Source organism: Salvia splendens, chromosome 8 (genome assembly GCF_004379255.2).
Source record: "Salvia splendens isolate huo1 chromosome 8, SspV2, whole genome shotgun sequence".
Classification (NCBI taxonomy): domain Eukaryota; kingdom Viridiplantae; phylum Streptophyta; class Magnoliopsida; order Lamiales; family Lamiaceae; genus Salvia; species Salvia splendens.
This window is the reverse complement of record NC_056039.1, coordinates 33,627,470-33,649,143: the sequence shown is the minus strand read 5'-3', so window position 1 is coordinate 33,649,143 and position 21,674 is coordinate 33,627,470. Positions and strand designations below refer to the sequence as shown.

Here is a 21,674-nt window from a genome sequence, read left to right as displayed (position 1 = left end):
TAGATTGTTGCTCATATTCATATATTAGTGCCACAAGTTAGGACTTATTAGGCGGCTAGACTTAATATTAATGAATCAATTCAAGTTTCCTTGCTTCCCTATCTACTTTTCACTTAGTATAATAATCCAAAAATTAAGGCTTCGATGTAACTTCTCATGTGGACAGAAAATTACATTTCTTTTTTCCTCAAACACGGTTTTGTACTTGACTACCAATTAAGTTTTCTTCTCCCCCACTTCTTACCACCACTCTTAAATAGGACTGAAGTGAAGTGGATTCCACACTTTGGTAAGAGTGAGAGAGAGAGAGAGATGGTGAGGGCAGCTTCCTTTAGAAATGGAATCAAAAGAGGGGTTTGGGATGAAGAAGAGGACAACAAATTGAGGGATCATATTAATCGATACGGACACCTCAACTGGCGGCTGCTGCCGTTGTTTGCCGGTAATCCCGATTTCTCAGATTAGAGCTACATTTGGAAGCAAAATTAACTACCAAGTTAATTGATCGATTGCCCTTTTAGATCAGGTCTTTTATTGAGTTCAAGAATATTCATAACCCTAGTTATGTATGAAAACCCTTATTCTTTGTTTCCCGCGATTCTTGTGAGTTAGAGACAGGCTTCGGAAAGCTCAAATCTTTATTACTTGGATAAGTTTTTTTCTTGTTTAGGGCTTAGTGATAGCAGTTTATTTTAGTTCACTCATCCGTGTGCCATGATTTTCGATCTATTTAAATTCACACGTATTAGGTCACTCAAATCACTGGCCTATTACTTCGTGTTAGAGTATCGAGCCTGAAAGGGATTTCTGACCTAGTTCGGGGGCGCAGTTTGGGCTTCCGTACAATATATATATTTTAAGAACCTGATTGTTATTCGGTTTATGATTAGTGTTCATTACTTTTGCTATTATATATATGCTCTCTTGTTGTAATTTGGTGAACAATTCATGTGTCTCTTTTATTACTAAAGATTTCATTTTATTATTTCGTATTAGTTCGAGGGAAAAGATCAATGAGTTGCGCTTCATGATTAGATCAGATCCTAATGAGTGGTGATTTACTTAACGATTCCATGATCACAAGCTCGTCTAGTTTTGATTCATTAATTTGCATACATCTTATTTTTAGTGACTTACATTAATTAATTAACTTATATATGTGATTTATTTAATTTAGGGTTGAAGAGGTGTGGGAAGAGTTGCAGACTGCGTTGGGTGAACTATTTGAAGCCTGGTATCCGACGTGGCAACTTCACCCAAGAAGAAGAGCATCTCATCATGCAACTCCACAATCAACTCGGAAACAAGTATGAATTGAACACTACATATCTTTTTATTTAGATTAGAAAAAAAGATAAGAATTTTACAAAAAATTATCTAATTATTTAATTTTTAACATAGATGGTCATCCATTGCTGCACACTTTCCCGGTAGAACTGACAACGACATCAAAAACTACTGGCACGCCCACATACAAAAGCGTCGGGCTCGCCACAAGGGCGCCGCGACGCAGTCTTCAGACAGCAATTCTAGCACTATAACAACTTGTCCGAATCAAAACACACCTGCAGAAAACATTGGTGTGTTCGAGTCGAATACAGATTCGGATTTCAATCTTCACAACATTGTTGAGCAAGAATGTTATGGGATGGATGAAAATGTGATGGATCTACTTCGTGATTCCTCAGATTATGAAATTGGTTCTTGGAGTTTGAATGCTGCAATTGAACAAGACTGCTTCAACAACATGAATTTTGGTGGTGAGTACTATGGGAAATTAGAAATATAATTGAGCTAGCTAGATATATATATGAGCAACAATCGTCTTATATCATATGTAATAGAGTTGTGTTTGAAGTATACTTGAATAAGTTGCTTACCGGAATCTTGAGGGGTATTTATGTTTTTGTTGTAATATATTATGATTTGGAATAATGGTATGATATGATATTGTTGTCTTAATTTTGTGATTTTATGTGTTTTGTTATGTACGGAAAATTTTGTTGGGAGATTTAGTAGAATGATATATTGTTCTCATGCATATATCACTCTATGTATGGTTAGTGTTCCTAAATAATTTCCTAAGGATAGTACCAGTATATGTATGGTCAATATATCTTTTACGATTCATAAAGTATATTGACAATGCTTCATGTGAGAATTGGAAGTTTTTGCAACAAGGGTTATGAATATAGCAATTATAGAATTTTGAAGTTTTTCTAAAGTAGATTTTGTTAGTGGAAACTAGTGGAATTAGTTCTTAAGCAAATAAAATAGTGTTAGTTTTACAGGTTTCATGACTAAATTAAAATAGCCCCAATTCTCTAATGACATGATATTAATGATCCTATTCCTAGCTATAGCTTACATAACAAAGCATAGATTTTACCCTCCTTAGGTTAATTAAGATTTTATTCTTGCATTCCCTCAAAAGAAAAAAAAAATCTTAAATGAATCGTTTGCAAAAAATTCGGCCTTTCAAGACTGGATTACATTTTTCTTTAATACTCTTTTCATAGCTTTTCGGCATGAGTTTTAATGATATGTCTAGAAAAGTAGAAAATGAAGCTTACATAATAAGAAGTTAATGGTACATTGGTTTTGTTACCGTACAAAATGGAATATGAAATGCCAAAATGGTTTGAAGGGCATATGAAAATAACAAGATGGGAAGAGTTTTAATAAATATTAGGTGTGGAAAATAGTTGAAGGAGGCTCACATTTATCGTATAAGTGTGGGTAAAATATAAGAAATTAATGAAAAGCTACGACACAAAATGGAATACGAAACGTTTTGAGGGACATATGAAAATGATATAATGAGAAATGTTTTAAGCTACGATGGAATATTCGTTCATAACAATGTAACTATATAAGTGACACTATATGTTAACTCAATCTAGTCTTCAAATAGGGCGACATAAAATGTTAAAAGAAAACGTGTTGAATTCTTGGTGAAATAGGAGGGTGATGGTAAACACAACATAACAAACAAAAATGAACATTGGAACATGGATCAATTTTTGGTCATAACTATATTTTTGGTCAATGTTTCTATAGGTTCCAAGAAGATAGAAAAGTTTGACTGAAAGTAGAGTCAATCAATTTAATTTTTTAACCCCAGAAGACTTGTAAAACACATGTAATCCACGTTTATCTAAACAGGGATGATATGATTGCACAATTATTTTGTAAATAATGATAATTAACAAGGATGATGGAATTAAGATAAATTTGCCACGCTTAGAAGAAATTCAAAACTATGCAACTTGATTCTTGAATATACAATTTTATGGTTGTTTTGGTTAAAGATGTAAATTTATGCGTCGAATTAAACATGTCACGATTTCATTTATTTTCCTTAAAACTATTCATTTGTGGATTAATAAACATTAAATCCAACCAAGTATATACCTAAATGTTGACTGCAATTATGAAAAGAGTAGAGATTAATTATTGGAAATGGAAATAGTTTTATTACTCTCAGGCAATTTTATACTCGTATTTTTTGTTTTTTGCTATTAATAATTTTTTGAAGATTGAAAGGTGTTTTACAGTTAGGGATTTGTTGCAGTTATATGATGAGTTCGATTGTTAATTTAATTATAAAGATCTTATTTTGACGAGGAGTATTTAATTTGGGGTCTGTTTATTTGATAGGAATATTTGGGGATAGGTTAAAATTTAAAAATAAAAATGTTTGAATGGTTACAAAATTTTATCATGTAGATAATGATAAATAGAGAGCAGTGGTATAATAAATGAAGTAGGGCCGGGCAAGTTGAAAATTCAACACACAGAGAGATTTATTTTTATTAATTAAACTTAATTTACAATATTATCGTCTGCTTTCGTGGATAAGTGACGTTTCTTTCGTGACGTAATCATCAATTATTAGGGTGGGATAATGCAATTTATTACTCCTAATATTTCTTTCACAGTAACTATTTTCAAACAGTCGCTATAATGCAATTGATTTTACAGGGTTCCATTCATTTAAATAAACTTTTATATTATTAATTATACTAATAATGAGCTTGCAGTCGTATAATTCAAACTTTTCATAACCACGCATTTTAATTTTTAAATAATGAAAATTGTCAAATAAAAAAGTTTTGTTAATTTTTAGTCCATCACACAATTTCATTCATTATTCTCAATTAGCACACGACGATATATTCCAATAGTCTATATATATATATATATATATTATTAAAAAGATGTACTCCATATATATATATTTGCAAATTGATGATGTGAGTAATTAAATAATTAATTAATATATTAGTATGTTGTCAAATTAATAAAGATTATAAATATAAAAATTTAGACACTACTATTAGTTTCATATCAGACTTGTGGATATTTATGAACAGTGCTAAATTTAAAAAAACAATTATTTTTAAATCGTGGGATGAATTAAGAATTTGAAAAATTCATAATTTTTTTGCAATTGGTCCTTTGAAGTAAGTAGCAAAAAATTTAATCATAATCCAATTTTTATTTTTCCTTTTTCAAAATATTAACTCTATTTATTTCATCCAAAATTAAAATAAAAAGCAGGCAAAAGTGAATTACAATATTATTTGGCCAAACGTGGTCATTTACTCAATTCAATAATTAATTTTGTTAGTTCAAATGCAGTTGAGTGTGAAATCCTTATTTTCCCAACGCGTTTTTTATTTTATTAATTAGTTGACGTTTGTTTACTCACTATGCATAATTAGACGACAAAATAAATTGAAGCTGGTCCCACGTTTGCCGTGCCTTTTAAATTTATTGCAAATAAATTCTTTCAACAAAAAAAAAATACTCCCTCACATATTTGAAGTGGACTGGTGAGGGTGGATAGAGGTGATCATATCTGTAAATCAAAATTCCAAATAATCGAACTAAATCGAAGCGAAATAGTATAGGTTTCGTTTTCTGATTATTTGGAATTTTCATTAGACTGAATTAAATTTATATTTAGTCATAAAATTTTGAATTATTAAATTCAAATTTATACTATCTCAATAGTTATTAAATATTCCCTCTATCCCATCTTAAGTGAGACATTTTTTTGAGATGTCTCATCCTAAATAATACATTTTTTTAAAGAAAGAAATATCATGCTTTGTACTTTTTCTCACTCTAACTTTATTCTCTTTTCATTTAACTCACAAAATAACCCTATAAAAAAATTTATACCGAAAAGAAAATGCTCCACTTAGAATAGAACGAATGGACTAATAATTTGATTCAAAATATGAATGCTTAGAATGATTTATTATGATCTGATTTTAGGAGATAGCCAACAATGATAAAACTAGTCAATTTTTTTAGGACGGATGAAGTAGTTTCTATCTTATAATGTTTCGAAAAGTGAATACTCCAAAGCAAAACATTTCAAATGTCCTTATACTTATAATTTTTTATTTTATTTTATCCTAGTGTACAACTTTTTTAATTTTTAATAGATTCTTGAATTTTATACTCTCTTCATTTTTTAAAAATAAGAATATTTGATTTAACACGAGTTTTAATGTATAATTAGTAAATGAAGAGAAGATAAATAAATGATAGTGTAAGTAGTCTTAGTTAATAGTGAGCTTGACCTCATTAGTTGTATAATGTAATGGGATAAATTGTAAATAAAATGATGTGTAAGGATAATTATTGCTTAACTATTCTTAATATACTTTTTAGAGATGAACTAATAATTTTTGCGTAAGACCATCCACAATAGGAATAGCCCAGCAATAGCCCAGCCATAGCCTAGCCACTACCACATCATCAGCACTAAAAATCCTCCTGCCACATCATCAAAACAAGCAAATAGCCCAGCAATAGCCCAGCCATAGCCTAGCCACATAATATCCACATCACTATTAACAAATATATACAAAATGAAATAATTAACAATCGCACAATATACGAAATTTAATTTACGAGACATATACGGGAAAAGTTTAATAATAATATTAAAATTTTAAAAAGTACAATAATTTAAAAAAATACATTAATTTTAAAAAAAATACAATAACAAAAAGGAGTGCTAATTCACTCCTCGTCTCCGTCGTCGCCGCCTCCGTCGCTGTCGCCACCATCGCCGCCGCCACCACCGCCGCCGCCGGCCTCCCTCCGTGCCGCCTCCAACTCGTCTTGCAGGCTCATGAGCAAGGTTTGAAGCACGCTCTTCTCCACGGGATCCGTCGCCACCCGCCATTCGGCCATCGTCTTGATCAACTGAGCGGCGTTTGGGCGCGAGCGAAGAATTTGAGATCCTCGGTGGATTGTCCAAGGGGGGATGCCGACTGGACCTCCTGGGAAGCCCCGGCGTTCCCCCTCGCCTCCCGCTGAGCGCGCTTGCGCCCCATCGGGCGAGGTCGGCCACCGACCGAACGCGGCGTGGGGAACTCCTGCGTCGTCTCGGGGAGGTCGTGGGAACCAGGCGCTGCTGCCGCTGAAATCGCCGGTGTAGTTCAGTCGTTGCTTCTTCGGCCAGCCAGAGTCGACACCTACTCGGAACTTCTCGGACTCGTTCAGCACAAGATAGCAGTTCCAGTAGGTGAAGTCCTTGTATACCCCCTTCAGTGGGAAGGCTTTCTCAGCTATTCTCTTGCAGTCTGATGGTTTGGCGAATTTTTGATGGTGATGAATGCAGGAAAATGCAGATCACGACACAGAGATTTACGTGGTTCGATTTACTGAGGTAAATCTACATCCACGGGAAGAAAAGAGGGCAGAGTTGTATTGCTTGATCTGTTTTCTACAGCTTACAATACAGACTTGCTATTTGATATTTGATCTCTAGAGAACTTAACCCTTCTTTATCTGATCTGAGTTCTATTTATACATTGAACTAAGATCGTGGCTTGCATCACCACTAATGATGGTTGTGAATGTCGTGGAGGTCATGGAGATCCTGCATGGGTCCACTATCCTGCATGAGATCCTGCATGAGTCCACTATCTCTGTGCTTGGTCCACTATCCTGCATGTGATCCTGCATGAGTTGACTATCTTCCAGTTCGGTCGAATACTGAGACCGAACTGCTGAACTATTGCCGAGCAGCTTTTGCCGATCTGAGAGTAGAGCTTGATTGGTCGGCTTTTACCGAGCCGTAGGCTGGGGCCGAACTCTTTGGTAATGCCGAACTGATTGGTCGGCTTTTACCGAGCTGTGGGCTGGGGCCGAACTCTTTGGTAATGCCGAACTGATACTCTTCCTTGGGCTTTGGGCTGATGGGCCGTCACTGCTATTGGGCTTGTTTAGTACGTACCCCATCACTACCCCCCCCGAAAAGCGAAGTGAATCACTTCGGCGAAGCGAGTCACTTCGGCATTCTGGATAAAGGTACGGGGGAGGCTGACGTCAGGGGACGTGCCTTGCGCGTGACTGCATTAAATGCGACAGTAAAATCCGGCCGTTGAATCCTGAAAAGGTGGGATTCGAAACGGTGCGATGATTTTGAAATCTTCTCCGAATCTGATAAATACGTCCTTTCTTCATCAGTTGAACACTTTTGCTATAGCTTCTTCTGCACTCTATCTCCTTCGCGTAAAAATTTTCTTCCGCTTTCAAGAATTTTTTGAGAATTTCTTCAGACTTTCGAAGAGTAAGAACTATGTCTTCTTCTTCTTCTTCTGAGTCAGGTAGCGGTAGGAAAAGGGGTAAGGGGTCTTCTAGCCGGAAAGAATCTGGGGAGAAGACCGTAGAGTATTTTCACAGCGTCTTGAGTAAGGATACTGTGATATCCATATACGAAAAATATCTTCTTCCCAGGGGGAAGGCGGTGGTTCCCGACGACGATCATAGGGCTAACGAGCCGCCGGAGGGTTATGCCACCGTTTACGAAGCCTGCTTAGAATGTGGGCTTCGTTTCCCTCTTCCCCCACCTTTTGTAGAGCTTCTTGATTTCTTTCAACTCCCTTTAGGTCAGGTGACTCCGAATTCTTGGAGGCACTTATCGGCCTTTGCTGCCGAACTGCGTAGGCTAGATAAGGATCTGTCTCTGAGGGCAATCCTTAATTTTTTCCAGTTTAAGAGGAAGGGATCTTGGTTTTACCTGATCCCTTTACAGCCTTTTAGGGCCTTCTGCAAAACCAAATGGCCGAAATGGCAAAACCGCTTCTTTTTTTATAATAGGACAGCGGCTCCGGGCTTTCCCTGGAGAGGGCCGAAGTCCGTGATTCCTCATCCTCGGTTAGAACCGTTGGCCGAGCTCGAGGGCGAGCTCAATAAGATTCCTATGATTAGGAAACAGTACTCGGAAACTGAGCTCGTCAAGGGCGACCTCGTGTTCAATATCTCGTCTTCGGACGAAGAAACTGAGGGTGAGGATTTCTTTTTTATGCTTTACTGCTTTAGCGGCGAAAACTAACCTTGCTTTCTTGCTTTTTGGCAGTGTACATGCTGAATAAGATTAGCCGCAAATCCTCCGAGCTTAAGGAGCCGGAGAAAGAGAAGGCTACCAGCTCGGCGCCTGATGCCGAGAAGAATCCGAAGAGGCAAAAGACCTCTTCGGATCCAAAGAAGCCGGAGTCCACTTCGGCAAAGGGGAAGGGGAAGACCCAGAAGCCCCCAAGAGCGCCAGAGAAAGACGTGGTCTTGGCGCCTCCTTCGGAACATATCTGTGAGCCATTTTTATGGCCCACGGACTTCGCCGAGGTGAATTCTCTTCTTGATTTTCTGGCCTTGCTTTTTTTCTCTGTATTTTTTGTAGCCCCTCTGTTGACTTTTTGCTTTTTCCATTTTCAGAGGAACGATATGCTCTCCAAGCTCGTCGCCGTCGAACTCTCCAAAGCGTCCAACGACTATGCTGAGATGCAGAGGAAGTTGGCGGCTGCTTGTCACCGGGCCGAGCAGGCTGAGGCAAACTTTGAGAAAGCCAGAGCTGCTAGGATTTCGGCCCAGGATGAAGCTCAGTTTGCCAAAAACCAGCTCGTCATCCAGCGAGAGCAGACGAAACGGAGGGATGCTGCTGCCGTGGTTGCCCAAGGAGAGGCTCTCCGTGCTTTCGCGGAGAAACTCTTTCTGAGCAACCAATTTTCGGCCTTTGTCGGTGATTTGCTGAAACTGATGACCGATAAAGCCGAGCAGGGTCCCGAAGTCATCCTGCCGCTGTACGGCCGAGAGATAGCAGCTCGGCTTCAGAGTCTGCCGGTGCTTGAGGAGCTTGCTTCGTCCTCGGTCCTGCTTTCTGCAGACCAAGTTCGTAGTTGCCGAGCTGACCGCGATGAGAACATGGAGGCTATCTTTGCCTCCATAGGGTCAGTTTTACCCGCTCCAATTTTCCATGGAGAGGGTGAGACCGAGCAGCATGAGTGGCAGACCGGCGATGAGCAGGCCGAGCAGGAGGCGCAGCAGATCGGCTAGGGTGGCGCCGAGCAGGCTGGGGAGAGCAGGGAGGCCGAGGCTGAAGCTGAAGCAGACAAGGAGAAGGAAGCTGAACCTCACCGAGAAGGCGGAGACGAAGCTGGCGGAGTATGATTTCGTCTCCCTTCTCTTAGTTTAGTTTCTTCCTTCTTGTAAAACGGCCTTGAAGCCCTTGTGTAGAAAAATTTTTTTCTTATGAATGAAAAAATTCTTCTTTCTGCTCTTGTGTCTTCGTATAGTCTTTCGTACTCTCTTTTACTCCTGTTGTGGTTTACTACCTGCTCAGTAATCTGAAATGCCGAACTGACATAGCTGCTCTATATTCTGAACTCTTAAGGAGCTGGAGGTACTTCACTGGAAGCGGCTGTACTCTTCGGCTTTAGACGAAGCTGAGAAAAGAGCCATAGCTGACCAGGTGAAGAATGACGAACTCTTGGCTCGTTCAGTGAAGCTGGAGGCCGACAATAAGGACTTAGAGTCCGAAAAGAAAGATCTGGAGGCCGAGCTGAATACCGCCGTCGCTGAGAGGACTGCGTATGAGGATTTCATCTGCAGGCGCGGGGGAATGACCATCTCTGAAGTTCAGGAACGAGTTGACGAACTGTGGGAGGAATATCATGTACTCCGGAGGAACAATGCGCTGGAGAGCTCGGCTTGCCAACAAGTCGTGAAATCATTGCGGCGCTGGGCTTCTCGGTACGACATCATTCTTTCCCGGCGTCCCTCAATCAAGAGATTCCTTAGGCATTTCTCGCCAACAGATGGTCACACTCCAGCTCAAACTTCTGATTCACTTGCTCAAAATCCTACTCCAAGTCAGCAACGAACTCAGGAACAACCGGAGACGTCAAGTCGAGGACGGACTGAAGTTCGCAGAGGAGCGGTGGTTATGAGTGAGCAAGATCGGCAAATGCTTCGTGAAGAGACTCTTCGCCGCCGAGGTGCTAGAGCTTCTCGGGCTCAGGGAAGAGGTGGCAGGTCGATCAGAGCATCTCGTCAACCTGCTTATTCTTCAGCTGCCCGGAACGCCCGAACTCGGCTTCATGGGGATTTTGTGAATAGGTGGCTCAACTTTAGCAACCCTGGACAGTAGAATAGTCCTTTGTAATAGCGTAACGCCATTTTGTAGGGTAGCGGAGTTGTATGCCGAACAAGATTTAATAAATGAAATTTTCATTTCGCTTCTAACACTGCGTATTAACAGCTCAGCGAAATAATTTCATCGTACTTGTCCTCGGTCTTATGAAGTAAACTTCTTTGACCGGACATGGTCCTCGGTCTTATGAAATAAACTTCTTTGACCGGACTCGTCTTTGGTCTTATGAAGTAAATTTCTTTGACCGGACTAAGCTTGTGTCCTAATTTGGCGAGTTTTATCGCTTGGATCGGACTTTCCCTTGTCCTAATTCGGCGAGTTTTATCGCGTGGATCGGACTTTCCCTTTGTTGCAGTTCGTTTCAGACGAACTGCTTGTTTCTTAAGCCGAATTGTGGTCTTGTATCCTCCTTAGAAGCTTGGACTCACAATCGTTGGCTTATTGTTGCAGTTCGTTTCAGACGAACTGCTTGTTTTTTAAGCTGAATTGTGGTCTTGTATCCTCCTTAGAAGCTTGGACTCACAATCGTTGGCTTATATATGTTCTAAAAAGGGGATCAGCCTTTGAAGAACAAGATACCTCAGTAACATTTGTAAGAGACGACACGCACATAGACGGACAAAACGCACATAGACAAACAAAACGCATAGTAAAAAACAAAGAAAGCACATACCCCTAGGACCGAACTAGACACAAGACTGACTGACCGGACTGTCTCTTACAAATGGAACTTCTTGAGGTTGGAAACGTACCATGTTCGGGGTGCTTGTTCTCCTGACATGTGAGTCAATTTATAAGACCCTTTGCCGAGGACTTCTGGCACCCGATATGGACCTTCCCATGTGGGTTCGAGTTTGCCCAGCTTTTCTGCTCGGCTTACTTCGTTGTTTCTCAAGACGAGATCTCCCACTTGAAATTGCAGCTTTTTCACCCTTTGGTTATAATACCGGGCTACTTGCTCCTTGTACTTGGCTGCTTTTATGCAGGCCAATTCTCTTCTTTCTTCGGCACGATCTAGTTCGACTCTCAGTCCGTCCTCATTCAGTTCTGCTGAGAAATTAAGAGTTCGGGGACTGGGTATGCCGATCTCCACCGAAATCACGGCTTCAGTGCCGTACACCATCGAGTTCGGCTCCGGTGTGACTTCGGTCATTTCGCCTGCCTCTGACTCCGGCTGCTGTGATTACTATGCTTGATGGTGCCGAGCTGATTGCTCGGCACTTTTAAGCGCAATCTGCAAACACTCTTGCTCTTTTTTGATCACCTCGGATGACCGCTATCCCTCCTTTAGTGGGGAAGGAGTTCGGCGAGGAAGCCTCTGATCGCCATGATCGGGCTTCTTTTTGTCTTCTCTAGATGAGCTGTCTAAAGACCGTTTTCGACGGTCTGCCTCATCGGCACGAGAAAACTGGTCCGCAATGTCCCACATCTCTTGAGCTGTTTGCGGACTGCATTCCACGAGCTTTCTGTAGAGAGCTCCGGGCAGGATTCCATTTTGGAATGCTGAAATGACAAGTAGATCATTGAGATCGTCTACTTGTAGGCATTCCTTGTGGAACCTCGTCATAAAGTCGCTGATCTTTTCATCGCGAGCTTGACGTATAGAAAGCAGCTGAGCCGAAGTGATTCGGGCTTCCGCTTTCTGAAAGAACCTCCTGTGGAAAGCATCCATTAGATCTCGGTAAGATCTAATGCTGCCTTGGGGGAGGCTATCGAACCACCTTCTTGCGTTCCCGATAAGCAGCTCGGGAAACAGCTTGCACATATGGACCTCATTGAGACCTTGGTTCGCCATGTTATACTGATAGCGTCCCAGGAAATCATGAGGATCCACTAACCCGTCATAAGTCATTGACGGAGTTCGGTAGTTCTGTGGCAAGGGAGTTCGGGTGATATCGTCCGAGAACGGAGTCTTCAATGCTCCGTACATGGCAAACCCGACATCTCTTCGGTATGGAGGAGATGGAGTTCTCCTGTGATTCCGGTACCGAGGAGGAATAGGAACATGTCGGGGTTGAGGATTCTTCTTCCTGGAAGACACGGCACTACTGCGGTAGTGACTTTCATGTCTGGATGAGGAAGGAGAATCCACCGTTTTCGTCTTCGGTTCTTGGCTCTTTTGCAGGAAGGCTAAGAACTCATCCTGCTTCTCAGCCAAGAACAGCTTGACAGCCTCATTCAGATCAGGCTGCTGGGAAGACTCGGTGTGTGGACCTTTTGAGTGGCTTGTTCCTTCTTCGTGAGAACTGGAGGTAGATGTCTCCCGAGGCTGTTTTCCGGACCTGCGGGCTGGACTAGCTTCCTCATGGTTTTCACGAACGGTATTACGGGTAGTATGTGATCTGGTATGCATTTTTTTGGGGTGGAAAAAGGGTCAAAAATTCGCTTTATCACAAATTTGGTTCTCTGCTTCCCACAGACGGCGCCAGTGATGGTTTGGCGAATTTTTGATGGTGATGAATGCAGGAAAATGCAGATCACGACACAGAGATTTACGTGGTTCGATTTACTGAGGTAAATCTACGTCCACGGGAAGAAAAGAGGGCAGAGTTGTATTGCTTGATCTGTTTTCTACAGCTTACAATACAGACTTGCTATTTGATATTTGATCTCTAGAGAACTTAACCCTTCTTTATCTGATCTGAGTTCTATTTATACATTGAACTAAGATCGTGGCTTGCATCACCACTAATGATGGTTGTGAATGTCGTGGAGGTCATGGAGATCCTGCATGGGTCCACTATCCTGCATGAGATCCTGCATGAGTCCACTATCTCTGTGCTTGGTCCACTATCCTGCATGTGATCCTGCATGAGTTGACTATCTTCCAGTTCGGTCGAATACTGAGACCGAACTGCTGAACTATTGCCGAGCAGCTTTTGCCGATCTGAGAGTAGAGCTTGATTGGTCGGCTTTTACCGAGCCGTAGGCTGGGGCCGAACTCTTTGGTAATGCCGAACTGATTGGTCGGCTTTTACCGAGCTGTAGGCTAGGGCCGAACTCTTTGGTAATGCCGAACTGATACTCTTCCTTGGGCTTTGGGCTGATGGGCCGTCACTGCTATTGGGCTTGTTTAGTACGTACCCCATCACAGTCCTCATCCGTTTGGCCATTGCTCATCATGCGGAGTGCGTTGGTGTACAAACCCGAAAATCGGGAGACCGCACCCCTGATTCGGTTCCAGGCCTTCCGGCAATCCTCCCCGTTGCGTGGCCTCCCCTCCGGGCAAAATCTCATGTAGGCTGCTGCTATCTTGCCCCACATGTTGACGATCCTCTGCTCGTTAGAAACGAGAGGATCGTCGCAAACACTCACCCACGCCTTGCAGAGCGCGACGTTCTCCTCGTCCGTCCACCTCCTCCGTACCTCCTCCTCACCCGGCTGCGACGACTCGCCGACCTTCTTCTTGCCCTTCTTCGCGGGGGCGCCACGCACCCGCTCTGCCCCCCTTCAACGAGAGTTTCCGGAGCTCCGGGAGTATCAAACACCAAGTCATCTAAGGAGAAACTATCAAACCCCAAGGGCGTTTGGGTCGATGTGTGCGATGAACCAGTCGAAAAATCTAAACTGGGGCGATAGACATCCCCCGCCGTCGCCGGGGACCCCCCATAAGTCCACTGTGTAGCCGGTACTACCCCCGGAGTCCCTTGTGTCGGCGGTACCCCCCGGGCATCATCTGCATCCCGGGTGCCCATCCCGGTGGTGCCCACCCTGGCGGACTCCCCCCCCGTTGGCATCCCGGAATACATCTGCTGCCACGGGTACATGTTGTAGTACCCGGGGCATCTGACCCCATCCACTTCCCACGGGGATCGACGGAGTTTGTGACCCGCTACTCCCGGAACTAGGCTCGTTGTTGAGATCCATTTCCCTTGTTGATCTTGTACAGAAATTAAGATAGAGAGAGTACTCGTTAAAACAAGTGGTGTGAATGAAAATGACGAGCAAAGCGCGTATATATAGTGTTTCGGAAAAAAATTAAATTAAATTTCGCGCTAGGCGGTGCGCTGGGCGATCCGGGCGCTGCAATAGCGCCGAGCGGACCGCCCAGCGCACCGCCCAGCGCCACGCGGTTTCTCTCTCCATTCGCCCGCTGGGCGACTGCAATAGACCGCTCAGCGAACCGCCCAGCGCCGGCGCTCGGCTGGGCGGTCGGCTGGGCGGTATTGTGGATGGTCTAAGGAAATGTAGTTTATATTTTTCTAGAACGGATGGAGGGAGTAAACAGTACCTTTTGAATTCGTTGGGTCCTCAGTTAATGGATTTAATGAGTCTATTAATTTTTGCGTCAACGAAATAAGTACTACTCGTATTACATATTAATCCGATTAATTTTTTATACCATTAGATATGAATTCAAGATTAATAAACAATAGTCTTAATGAGATGAACCTTCAACTATTGAAAGACTACTATTTTATGAAAATAAATTTTGCAAAAATATATGAAAAACTTACAAATTGACGAAAAAACACAAAATCTATTCTTTCCTGGTCAAAAAGATTTCAGATGGCACTTTCCATGAAGCATTTTAAAAAGCACACGTTTTTTTCCTAATAAAAAAAAGCTACAATGATTTTGTAATGGCTAACATCACATTACCCGTACATGTGGACATGAGACAATCCAAATCACTAATATTGCGTAAAATATTGTTAAAAATATTTAATTAACATATGGACTGGAAAAGGGAGTAGTCAAAGATGGAGAAAAACTTTTTGAATTGAATGAATGTAGTGAAATATAATCTTTTTGAGTGACTTGGTGGAGCGGAATTTGTGGTTCCATCATCAATTATATACTCCCTCCGTCCCGCACTACTCGCACTTATTTCCTTTTTGGGCGTCCCAAGTTACTTGCACTCTTTCCATTTTTAGTAAAAAATTTCACATACAGCCGTCATTTTTGACTTTCCTATACACTCATTCCTTAATCTCCGAGCCGAAAAGGAAATAAGCGAGTAGCCCGGGACGGAGGGAGTACAAAATATTGTCCAAAGACACGTAGAGGATGACTGTGACCCAACGAGAACACAAAAGCTTGGTCGGCGAACTTCGATGCAAAGTATGATTATGTGATATGTAATTTTTTATTCAATTATGTACTTTTTAAAATATAATTATGTAAATTTTAAAAATGTAATTTTATTTTAATTTTTAAATATCGCAATAAAATAAATGGTTGATACTCATTTAAATCATGAAATTTGGTCAAATTCTGGTTTGTCCAATAAATTTTGAAATTGGAATATTTAATCACAAAGTTTTAAGTTTTCTTAATTGTCTCATCCATGCACAAAATGTCATCTTTTAACGATATTCAAAACGTCACATTTTATTAATATAAGTATTTTTTCTCTTATATTTCTTTATTTTCTCATTTTTCTTCTTATTTTATTGAAATATTATCGTTTGGAACATCATAGAAAGACGTCGATTTGTACATTTATGGGTAATTGAGATAAACTAAAACTTCATATCTAATATTCTAATTTTAGAATTTATATATGACATAGTATAAGAATTTAAACAAACTTTGTAATTTAAATGACGGTCATCTCAAAAATAAATATATAAAAAGTGATGAATTAGTGGTTTGTGATTGCTCGGTCATGTTAATGTTAAATAAGTAGGTGACATGACATACATATAGTATGGATATTATATGATATTGTAAATTTGTAATATACTATAGATGAGCTATAAATGTTAATTCTTACGTTGTCCAAAACTGTGCATTCATTGAATCTAGATACGCGTGGAGCTTATTTTTCTATTGCAATTAATTAAGTAGTTATCGTAAACATGTTTTCAAATAGTCAACGAAGAAAATATGTATAGTCTATTATTGTGAAGATGTGAACACTATTTTTTATTCGTGTTCAGACGCTTCGTACATTTCTTATTTATTGTTTTTGTTGGCTTCACAAAATGTATTACTATTGGTTTAAAATTTTAGCATTTAATTTATTGATGTGCCAATAGCTATGTGTCTAATTTTTGTGATGAATGTGTCTCTGTCCAGTGCTTCCGGAAAAACATTATCTTCTCAGAAAAAATATGTGTCACAAAAATGTATTATTGGTACAAATTTATGATTGGATCTGAGATACTTCTCAAAATTTAGATTTCGAATCTGATTTTTGCGTAGTGCGGATTGACATGAAAATTTGAATTATAAAACATACCAATCTGAACATTTGAATTCAGAGAATACTCATAATCGAATCTACCCGAAACTTGAAACTATGTGATAAACAATTTTTCGAATCATTCTGAAAATATGAATTCAGAGAAAATATAATTCGAAACTATGTGAAACTTGAAAATATGTGATAAATGATTTTCCTATGATAAATAAACACAAGTTTTATAAGTAAGTCGGTGGGTTCGAATACGAAACTTTTGACTTTGGACATTAACCATTTTTTGGTTTGACCAAAAGTGTTCTGAACCCATCTCTACAAACGAATAATTTTTTTGTTTGACCACAGCTGTTCCGAACCGGTCTTAAGCAAAATTTAATTAATCTTACTTGATATGATTTGCGATTAAGACCGAAAATTTCTCGGCAGATAGCATGCTACAACCCGTTGGTTCAAACTAATCTTTTTTTTGCTACCTATTATGTAAACAATCAGAAATAAATCGAATCTTTAAATGCTATATCAATTTCACACTTGTAAGTCATTGGAAGAAAATAGGTGTTGTGAGTTTGTATGTCAGTGAGTCCATATATGAGTTTATTTTTACCATTTGTTTCTTTCATTCTCTATGAAATTGATAACTTATCAACATCCATCGACTTTTTTTTTACCTGAAGTGGGCATGGAATATTTATTTACTTTCGTTCTTTTTATGTTTTTCTCATTTTTCTTTGTAGAACCTTAAATAGTAAATGTCTTATTCAATTTTTGTGGATGTAAACCGTAATTTAGATTTTGTGGTACGGTTTAAGATATTAACGTGACACTAAAATAAAAGTGTGGCTAAATTTTGTGGCTGGGTCGTTAATAGTACATTAATGACAATAATATTAATATTTGATTCGGTGTCTAGATGTTTGATTTTTGTTTTTCTAATCCATGAATATAATGTTTGATAAAGTAATACACAAATTATTAATAGGAGACACGGACACCCTTTAGTACCCGAGTAAAGTAATGAGAAATATTTACCTAAAAAATTCAAAAGATTTGCTTTTTACTAAAATATTACCTCTCAAAAAACTTTTCTTTTAAATATTGATTATTTAATTGATATCCATTGACTCATGAAACTATAGGGGTGACTTATTTTTAATTCCATAACAAATTAGTAAGCTTCCCGATTTTAATATGTGCTTGTTTTTATATATATATATATATACAAGTAGAAATTAATATTGTACTTAAATAATTATTTTAATTATGGAAGGTATGAATTCCATAAATGTTTCACGAAGTGTGTCTAATTAAGAGTAACTTAGTAAATTTTAACAACATTTATATTGATATTATATGACTATACATATTTCAATTAATAGAATATCTGGAAAACAAGAAATTGCAATTTTCAAGTTCACTATTTGGAAAATCCTCATTTATTGTGCATATTTCTACTAGACAATAGACATCAAACAACAAAATTGCTATCACCGATAATCTTCTAAGGGCTCGTTTGATTAGATGAGTAGAGTAGGAAAAGGATGGAAAATGCCGACGTGGACCTTTCTAACCATCGTTTGTTTGCATTTGTTGTTTTTTATCAAGCCCGTTTGAAAAAACACGGCCCATTTGAAATTAATGTTAGCTACCCATATTCAATTGGTAACTCTAACCCCCAAAAAAGAAGGTTTAGTGAGACAGAGTTTCATTGTTTGAAAAAGACTCCCCCTCTTCTTCCCCTTTTACCCTCTCTCTCCATCCTCATTGTTGCTCGAAGGCCACTGCAAAAACGCAGCAAATACGCCATAGCTGCAAAGAAAACTCCATACAGGTCAGTAAATCCAACCATTTTTATTGTTGCGTAGACATTCGAGCTCGACGCTCTCCGTCGTGGGTAGATGGTTGTTGTCTGCAACATCTATGAATGACCCCCAATTTGATTAGACATGCAAATGAGATTAGATTTGAATTATATGGTGTTTTATTTGGTGCAGGTTCTACAGTTCAATTGTATTTAGGATTGTTACTAAATTCTATTATGTTATTCCCGTTTTTGATGTCTATTTGTGATTTGTACATAAAATGAATAATTTTTCCGTTTTCATTAGCAATTTTTTCCGATCTGGTTTGTATCTTGGTTGAATGGGAAAATTTGACTAGTAGGAAGATGTTTTGAAGGTTGATAACTCAGTATGTTTGCGTAATGTATGTTCATTAAAGCGGTTTGATTAGTCGCAGTGTATAATATGTGGTAAATTTCATTTTTTAGGACTTCGAATTTTGATGAGAATCTCCCAGTAGATAAAAGGCATAAGCTAACAGTTACAAATGAATGCAGGTAGTTATGCTTAAGTGTTGTTGGTTGCTCTGTGTTGTAGTTGTGTACAGGCATGGACAGGGAAAATAAAAAACGAAAGGAGATTGAAAATGTATTGGTTGTAGTTGAAGATTTGGTCCGTCGGCAGCGCCAACAATCTTTTCTTCTGCTCAGTTTGGCTGAGTATTTTAGTCGGTGGAGGAGTAGTGATGACGAAGATGATACAACCATGGTTACTGACTTGTTGTGGAAGATACCGGAGCAAATTCGGCGTATGGATAGGCTAATACGTTTAACTGACACGGACTGTGTGAACAATCTCCGGATGGACCGTAACTGCTTTGGACGGCTGTGTCTACTACTACGTGAGCGCATGGGTTTGAAAGATCGAAAATTTGTAAGCGTTGAGGAGCAAGTGTCTATGCTCTTAAGCATCCTCGCTCATCACAAAAAGAATCGGATAATAGGGTTTGAGTATTTGCGATCCGGACAGACTGTTTCTCGATATATTCATGACATAAAATGAATAATAGGTATTTTTGATGTATAAAATGACATTTTTGTTTAATAAAATGATACTTTTACCTTATAAAATGATAATCTAAGCAGATAAAATGACAGTTAGCTTATAAAAATGATAGTTTAGCTGGAGAAATTGCATATAAGCTGATAAAATGATACTTTAACGTGACAAAATGACATAAAACTGATAAAATGATACTTTTGCCCGATAGAATGATACTTTCAGCCTATAGAATGATACTTTCAGCCGATAGAATGATAGGTATTTTTGGTGTATAAAATGACATTTTTGTTTAATAAAATGATACTTTTACCTTATAAAATGATAATCTAAGCGGATAAAATGACAGTTAGCTTATAAAAATGATAGTTTAGCAGGAGAAATTGCATATAAGCTGATAAAATGATACTTTAACGTGACAAAATGACATAAAACTGATAAAATGATACTTTTGCCCGATAGAATGATACTTTCAGCCTATAGAATGATACTTTCAGCCGATAGAATGATACTTTCAGCCGATAGAATGATAGGTATTTTTGGTGTATAAAATGACATTTTTGTTTAATAAAATGATACTTTTACCTTATAAAATGATAATCTAAGCGGATAAATAGCTTTTTTCATCCTAAACTTTGATTAAAAATGATTTGACAAGTCATACATTACATACAATTAAGTTTCATACATTTCGCCAAAATATCAATGGACTTAGCCATCCAAATGTCCTAATTCAGATCATAGTCATACATTACCACAAAAGCAGCTAAAACATGGCAACCTGTTCCTCGATTCCTAAACATCTCCCGATGTGCATGCCACCCCATTCGACTTTTGCCATCCAATTCTTGATGCGGTTTTCGATGACATTTCAGTTAGCACCATTTTGTCAATAAATGCTATTGCCTTATTTACGGAGTGAATAAGGACTTCCTCCTCACAAGGTCCTTCAATGCTAGTATGAGGACTTCCTCCTCACGAGGAGACCATGAGCGCCTAGACCTGTCGGGCTTCAGTCCACCAGATTTACCACGAATAACACCACCTCCACAACAATAAAAGGTTCATCAATTACTAATCCTTAAAGTTCATGTTAATTGCAGTGCATATACTAACCATTTGGGTTGTGGCTTTTTGATTCCGGCAGTATGTGAGAGTCAGACATCATTCACACAAGAATATTTAATCTAAGACTACAAAATCTCCAACAAAAAACAAAAATAATGTGACAAAATTGAAGTAATAGCAGAGGGAGCACAAGGTAATCAGTAGTCGACAATGAATCATAAACGACTTTGGAAGGCGTGATGATTTATGAACATACGCCGGAGCCGACGATGACTGATTAAGCAATACAAAAATGCAACGAGAATTAGTAAGCAAATTTACCTTGGTCGTGTGCCCAGTCAAAGACGTCGGCTTGTGCTCGACGGTAATTATTTGCCGGCCAAGAGGTGTTGGGCGTCTCCTTTTGGCGGGACTGCTAAGCAGATTTTAGAGAAGGCGGTAGTGAAAAATTTGGGGTAGATCCAAATTATAAATGCTACTTTTGATAAAGGGCAAATTGGAAATTAATGTAATGTGTTAGGGATAAATATGTCATGCAAACCAATAAAACATGCTTCCAACTAATCCAACCAAACACTGATGTTGCCCACATGTTCCAACACAACTCAACGAACCAAACTCCATTATGCATAATATACACTACCACAAACATTAAGTTAGCAACACAACCCTTCAAAAATTTGTATTTGCTACTCATCTAATCAAACGAACCCTAAGTTTTAGCTAAAAAATCGCGCAAAAACATATTTACCATATTCAAATGATCAAAACATCTTAAATTCACTACAAAAATATTTTTCAGTAAAATGATACTATTTGAATTTAAATTTAAATAATAAAATCATCGAAATTCGAAACAACATAAAATCGAAAACCATATCTATGATTCAAGGATATTTTTGTCAACTCATAATTCCGAAACCAAGACTTACCAAAATTCCTATTTCATAAAGTTACGACAGCGACATACGTAACATCCATCTCCCCACACAACATATACAATAATGAACTCTCGATATTTATTTACACAAATTTCAATCGTGTTTTTCATCAAAATATCTGAAATTCCATCTTCCTACGTTATTTCCTACGTCAACACACTTTCACAGGGTACAACCTTTGTCCTCTCTCCTCTGACCTCTCTATATAAACACTGAGCTTCCTT

At 39.0% G+C, this 21,674-nt stretch overlaps 1 protein-coding gene across 1 annotated transcript; it reads left to right on the top strand.

Moving 5' to 3' along the window:
• Positions 1-284: 284 nt before the first annotated feature.
• LOC121743826 (transcription factor MYB14-like) lies at positions 285-1,962 on the top strand. The gene is made up of 3 exons (XM_042137196.1): positions 285-442; positions 1,178-1,307; positions 1,402-1,962. The coding sequence occupies exons 1-3, from the start codon at positions 313-315 to the stop codon at positions 1,787-1,789; spliced, it is 648 nt and encodes a 215-aa protein (XP_041993130.1). The 5' UTR covers positions 285-312; the 3' UTR covers positions 1,790-1,962.
• Positions 1,963-21,674: the final 19,712 nt, after the last annotated feature.

Excerpts from the sequence above, each read along its gene's own strand:
- LOC121743826 (XM_042137196.1), top strand. The coding sequence starts at position 313 with ATGGTGAGGGCAGCTTCCTTTAGAAATGGAATCAAAAGAGGGGTTTGG. Across the intron at positions 443-1,177 it reads GCTGCTGCCGTTGTTTGCCG|GGTTGAAGAGGTGTGGGAAG; the intron begins GTAATCCCGATT and ends TATTTAATTTAG. Across the intron at positions 1,308-1,401 it reads CACAATCAACTCGGAAACAA|ATGGTCATCCATTGCTGCAC; the intron begins GTATGAATTGAA and ends TTTTTAACATAG.